Source organism: Tupaia chinensis, unplaced genomic scaffold, assembly GCF_000334495.1.
Source record: "Tupaia chinensis unplaced genomic scaffold, TupChi_1.0 Scaffold000259_1, whole genome shotgun sequence".
NCBI lineage: Eukaryota > Metazoa > Chordata > Mammalia > Scandentia > Tupaiidae > Tupaia > Tupaia belangeri.
In genome coordinates, this window is record NW_006159739.1 from 1033664 (window position 1) to 1039795 (window position 6132).

Here is a 6132-nt window from a genome sequence, read left to right on the forward strand (position 1 = left end):
TTTCCTGGAAGGCCTGCAGAGACTTGGGCCCCCACGCCAGCTCCGCTCCAGCTCCCAGGCCTGTCTCCTGTCCCCTTCCCACCTCCCTGGGACAAATCCCATTGAGAACACTCCCTCAGTACAAAGGCAGTCCTCCAGCTGAACCACAGGTAGCCCAAGAACTGAGCATGGAAGGCCCTCCGCTCGGATGCCCGGCCTCTGGAGTACAGTGAGCTCTCTGTGTGGTGGTCTCTCCTATGTGGCGGTGTCTTCTGTGTGGTGGTGTCTCTTTTGTGGTGGTCTCTCCCGTGTGGCGGCCTCAGATGCCTAGCTCTGGGAACACAGTGAGTTCTCCTACAGTGATCTTGGATGTCTATCCTCTGGGAACGCAGTGAGTGCTCCTGTGTGGAGGTCTCTCCCAGTGGTGGTCTCTCCCGTGTGGAGGTCTCTCCCATGTGGTGGTCCCTCCGTGTGGTGGTTTCTCCCGTGCGGAGGTCTCTCCTGTGTGGAGGTCTCTCCCGTGTGGTGGTCCCTCCGTGTGGAGGTTTCTCCCGTGTGGAGGTCTCTCCTGTGTGGAGGTCCCTCCTGTTTGGTGGTCTCTCCCGTGTGGTGGTCTCTCTCGTGTGGTGGTCTCTCCCGTGTGGTGGTCCCTCCTGTGTGAAGGTCCCTTCTGTGTGGAGGTCCCTCCTGTTTGGTGGTCCCTCCCGTGTGGAGGTCTCTCCTGTGTGGTGGTCTCTCCTATATGGTGGTCCCTGTCTTGCCTGCTCATTCCCACTGAGATGATTCACTGCAGCTAAGCAACTACCCTGGGGCCCGAAGAGCCACACTCTGCACTGATTCCTGGTCTGGCCTATATGCGCAGCCCTGGTGCCAGCCCAGTACCCAGCAGGAAGCACACACAGACACACCACAAGCTGCAAAGACAGAGATCATGCTTTTATATTAGTTTTTCTGTAACAAGTAAAATCAGCTTTGAGATTTTTTTCTTTTTTTTTTCCTTAAAAAATAATGAAAAACCAAAGGCACCTGGAACTTCCCCGCAGGCTCAAAGAATACAGGTGTCTCATAGGTGCAGAGGGGCCTTGCCCACCTGGCTTGGCCCAGCCCCAGTGCCTCACCTCCTGCCAGGGCTGCAGAAACACTGAGAGGCTCCCCCGTCCTGCCTCTGTGGACCTTGCCTGTCAGAAAAGCTCCTGGGGCTTACCAGGGCATGGCAGGGAGGGCTCTCAGTGGGAGTCTGCTCAGCACTCGGGTGGTAGGGGTGGCCAGCACAGCAGTCCCAATGGCTCCTGTCCCCAAAGGGAGGGAGAGGGACAAAAGCCAGCTTTTGTGAGTTCCAGAGGGCAGTAGGCACCCAGCCGCAGAGGGCAGAGATAACCCTGCGTCTTCTCCAGTGGCGGACGGACAGATGGACGGGGTAGATGGTGAGCTGTTCTGGCCAGTTCTGGCTGGCGGTGAGAGCTGTCAGTGGCATAGACCACAGAGGGTTGCTTGTATGTGACTCGTGTGTGCGTAGGTGTGTGCATGCACATGTGCGTGCACTAGCATGTATGTGGGCATTGACGGGAAGCGGGAAGGCGCTGTGTGTGCCAGAGCAGGCCAGCCCTTCCCCAGGTCTGCATGATTTGGAGGGTATGACAGCGGTACCAGGCGTGGGGCAGACAGTGTGGGGGCTGGAGGTCACGTGACGCTGGCTGTGTGCGCACGTCGGGTGTGTGGAGTGTGACATGGTGTCTGCGTGTGTCTGGCAGTGGGATCACTGCAGGAAGGGGCAGGGAGGTGTGGGGTGGTGCCATGTGGGTTGTTGCCCCATGGTGCAGCACTGGGTGTGTCTGTGTGAGTGTGGCAGAACGGGAGCTCTCAGGGCACAGACACATGCTGCAGAGAGGAATCTGGTGGCCATGGTCCTGCAGAATACAGAGGAGAATCAGGGACCCACCCAGGGCAAACCCACCAGCCACGACCAGCCTGCAGACGGGGGGATTACAGCTCAGGGGACCCCTCTAGAAGGGCTCTAGGAAGGCCAGGCTACGGCAAGTGGGGAGGGGAGTGTCCCCTGGGAGCCTGGAGCCAGCAGGAGGCACTCATGCCAGGAAAGCTTTGGGCCACTCCCCAGACCTCTCCCTGCTCCCACTCAATTGGCCCAGCTGTGGCCAGTGTCCTCCAGAGGGGCAACTTCTCTCCCACCCCAGTACTCGCAATCCCTTTATGAGGACCAGAGTCCTCACCGAATGGACAGTCACCCCTGTCACTAACCCTGGATCTACGTAAGGACAATGCCCTGGGAGAAGGGGCCCACCTCTATACCCCTGGGTCCAGGAGTAGGGCAGGGGACTCTCATGAGCTGCCTCTGGGCCTGCCCTCTGCACACACAGCTACCTCACCAGACACTGTCTTCTCATCCTCTGTTAGCCCCCCCCCTGACTCCTCTCTGCCCCAGGCCTCACTTCAAGTGATATCCTAACAGCCCAGCGACCTCCTCCCATGGCTATACTTGGCCCTGTGACCCCCCAACTCTTTGTCCCCACCACAAGGCTCACTCTGAAGTCTTAATTATCCTCTGCCATGCCCTCTGACCATGCCACTCTCCTCCCAGCTGTGCCACCTCTGTGCCCACTCCCCAGGGCTCCTGCCCACCATGCTCTCCTGTGTGTGCCTCTTCCCTACCCAGCCTAACCCCCAGGATCCACTGCATCAGCCATTCTTTTGCCAATATACCCATTTCCTTGTTTTGTGCCCTGCTGTCTCACACACCTGGACAAACCCCAGCCTTGGATGGCTCCAGCTGTCCCTCTGCTGGCACCTCCCACCACACGGAGAGAGCAGGAGAGACCAGGAGAGAGCCGGCCTGAGCAGACCTGACTTCGTGTCCAGCCTCCCACCTCCACCAGTGCTGACCCACCTGCCTGTGATCCTCAGCCCTCCCACAAAGGCAGCCCCTCCTACTGTCCCCTCAGCCGCCCCCCCACCTCCCCTTATAGCTGTGACCCCCCCTCTGCCAGCACCAAGCCAGCTCCCTCCTTAAAGAGGCATCAGGTGAAATGAGCCCTTCCTGAACTCCACAGCCCCTTCCCTCTCCTGCCCTCTCATCTCTTCACAGCCAAACTTCTAGAGAATCAGTCCCTGGATCCACTTCCTTTCCATCCCCAACTCACCCTGGACTATACTCCCTGCAAAGTTACAGATGACCCCATGGGGGTAAACCCAGTGCGCCCTGGGCAGCCCTCAGCTCCTCTGCCTCTCAGCAGCACGGATTCCTCACTTCTGAAGAAGCCTGTGCGTGTACATACCATGTGTGCATGTGCATTGCACACATGTGTGCAGATAAGGGCCCGTATGATGGGTACACATTGTATGCATGCATATAGGTACTCGTGCATGCACATGCGTGCGTGTAAGGATGCACACGTTCTGTGCCTGTGAATGTGTTGTAAAGGATGTGTAATCGGTGTCTGTGAGCCTGCGTGTGCTTCTGCCTGTGCTTCACAAATGCATGCACATGTTTAGACATGTATATACTCACGAGTGTATGTGTCCTGGTGGGTGAGTGTGCATTTGTATGCACGTGCGCATGTACAGGTACCTGGGTTCCATAGCTCTGCTGACTGCCTCTGTCCGCTGGTCTCCTCTGCAGGCTCCCCTCCCACTGTCCCCGCCCTGTCACTCACTGTCCCCAGGCAAGCTCCCCAGCCCCATGCAGCATCAGTGACTGTTTCAAGGCCAGCGATGCCTGGATCCCCGTCTCCAGCCTGGATCTCACTCCTGAACCCTAGACCCACAGACCCAACCCACCCCTGGGCAACTCCCATCATAGCCCTCTTCACCCCGGGTTCGAATCGGCATGTGCCGGCCTCCCATGGGCTTGCTGTCACACTGCAACCTCTCACCAGGGCCTCCTGCATGCCGAGTCCTCTAAAAGGGTTGCAAATTGGACAGCTGATACAGAGGACATGGTAAGGAAGGGACAGGAAGACCCTAGACTGGGGTCATGGACAGGAAAGTGCTATGAGGAGAGATGAGTGCCACCCTACCCAGACCACCTGCTGTGGTCAGATCTGTGTCACCTTGTCACTATCTCGTTTCCTCTTCCTCTTCATCCTCATCCTCTTCATCCTCGTCCTCTTCTTCCTTCAAGCGGCTATGGTCCTTGGAAACGTCACCAAACTCAAAGTTGCCTTCGATGTCCAAGACCTGCAGGTGCTTCAGCCTCCGGAAGGCACTTTCCACCACCGAGCCCACGGCCAGCTTGTTAAACCTGCGCGAACCATCCATGTGGGGTCAATGCAAGGACCCACCCAGGGGCCCCACGCAGAGGAAAAGGGGAGGAAAGGGTGCAGCAAGCAGAAGAGACAGGGCTGAGACATGGTACCTGGTGGAGGCACAGGGTGCCCAGGGGAGCTGCAGCGGGCAGGGACTGTGCTGGGCAAATCTTCCTCTACACATGCTCTCACTGCCGTTCCGGAAGTGGCAGACATGAGTGTTGCCTCCCTGCTCACCTCTGGCAGGAACCCCAGGCCTGAGGCCCCTGGGCCTGGTGTGGAGCCCAGCGAGCCCCTGCACATCTGTGCCTGGTCTGAGGCCCAGGCCAAGCCCGGCTAACTACGCACACAGCAACCACTGGTGCTTTCTGGGCCGCAGCTTTCCTGGTTGTAAACTGGGAAGCTACTGTCTGGGTCCCTTCTCTGCATGACATCAAACCACCTGTGTGCACTGGTTTTTAAAGTTTACAAAGCCCTTTACAAACCTACAAGCCATACAGGCCTAGCCCAGACCGTCCCTTCCCTTAAGAGCTAAGAAGACAGATATGCTCTGTGACATATCCAGGGTCATGCAGCCAGTTAGTGGTGGAGCCAGGCTGTGAGCACTGACCTCCACCTGCGAGCCATTCCATGTGCCTCAGCTGTCCCGCTGGAGCTAAGCCGGGCCCCAAGGGGGTATGTGCAGGACCGTGGGGACCACCTACCTGAGAAAGACCCCCTTGAGGTTGGGTGTGGAGTCGAAGGCATTGGCGGGCACGGTGCTGATCTTGTTGTTCTGCAGGTACAGGTACTCGAGCGACTCCGGGAGCCCCTCAGGGATCTCTGTGAGCTGGTTCCCAGCTATGTCCAGCAGCTGCAGGGGTGACCAGGGAGTCAGGGACTCCCACCTGTGCAAAGCACTTAACAGCTTACAAAACTCCCACCAAGCCCCAGCTTATCTACATCTAACGGTAACCCCGGGAGGGGAGGCCTATAACCAGCCCCACTTTCCAGATATAGAAACAGGCTCAGAGAGCTGAAATGACTTGTCCAAGGTCGCACAGCCAGAAGCTTGTTGGCCTGGCTCCAAACCCTTGTTCTAATTGCTGTACGTCCTAAGTCAGTCACTTTTGCCTTCCCATAACTTAAAGCTAAGATATCCGGTGTCATACTGTGTCCTTAATGCACCTGTCACTCACATCAGGCTAAAGACTCAGACAGACAGGACTCCTTCAGCCCTTGAATCTCACCCTCTGGCCTTGGATGGGGTGGGGGGAGGTGCATGAGTGGGGCCACTCATTTGTGGGCCTTAGGGACCAGGGGTGCAGGCCCTAGGCCGGTCAGTCTGAGTCACCAGATGCCTGGAGTCCAGGGGCCGCCAGTCAGGGAACTGGGATGGGTTTCCCAAAGCAGAACAAGGCTGCGGTAGGCAGGAGACCCAGGCGCGCACTGCTCCATGGCCACCCTCACCCAACCCACACACCTGAGCAGCCACAGAGCAGGACGCCATGATCCCTAAACTCCCTTCTTCAGCCTAGTCTGGGCTTCAGGGTCAGGAAACGGGGGCTGTGAGCCCAGGCAGGCAAGCAGGCCTCAGGTTTCGGGGGAGCACAAGTGTGGGCACCTTAACCTCCCTGTCACTGCCCCTGCCCAGGAGGGCTCCCTGCTGCCCACTGTGTGCCCATCGCCCTGGCGCCCCCCATGCATCTCTTCTTGGGCACTTCCTCACTTCCTCGGGTACAAGGAGACATGGACTGCACTGGGACGCTGCCTCTGCCTCAGGAGGCCGGTCTGGGAAGATGGACATGGGATCTACCATGACAAGCTGGGGGAACTGGGCTGTGATCAAGGAAAAGTTTCCAGGGGAGCATAGGCAGTGAACGGGGTGGGGCAGGAGGATCTGAAGCAGCAGGAA

At 58.1% G+C, this 6132-nt stretch overlaps 1 protein-coding gene across 2 annotated transcripts in view; it reads right to left on the bottom strand.

Moving 5' to 3' along the window:
* Positions 1-908: 908 nt before the first annotated feature.
* Positions 909-6132, bottom strand: part of PODN (podocan) — a 15929-nt gene continuing 10705 nt past the window's right edge. The window contains exons 8-10 of one of the 2 annotated variants that reach the window (XM_006149376.3): positions 4943-5091; positions 4044-4234; positions 909-1886 (exon numbers count right to left, since the gene is read on the bottom strand). In XM_006149376.3, coding sequence (XP_006149438.1) covers positions 4051-4234; positions 4943-5091 — 333 coding nt within the window. In that variant the 3' untranslated portion in view covers positions 909-1886; positions 4044-4050. Of the gene's footprint in view, positions 1887-4043; positions 4235-4942; positions 5126-6132 lie in introns of those variants that run through there. The other variant, XM_014588139.2, reaches the window with a different exon arrangement.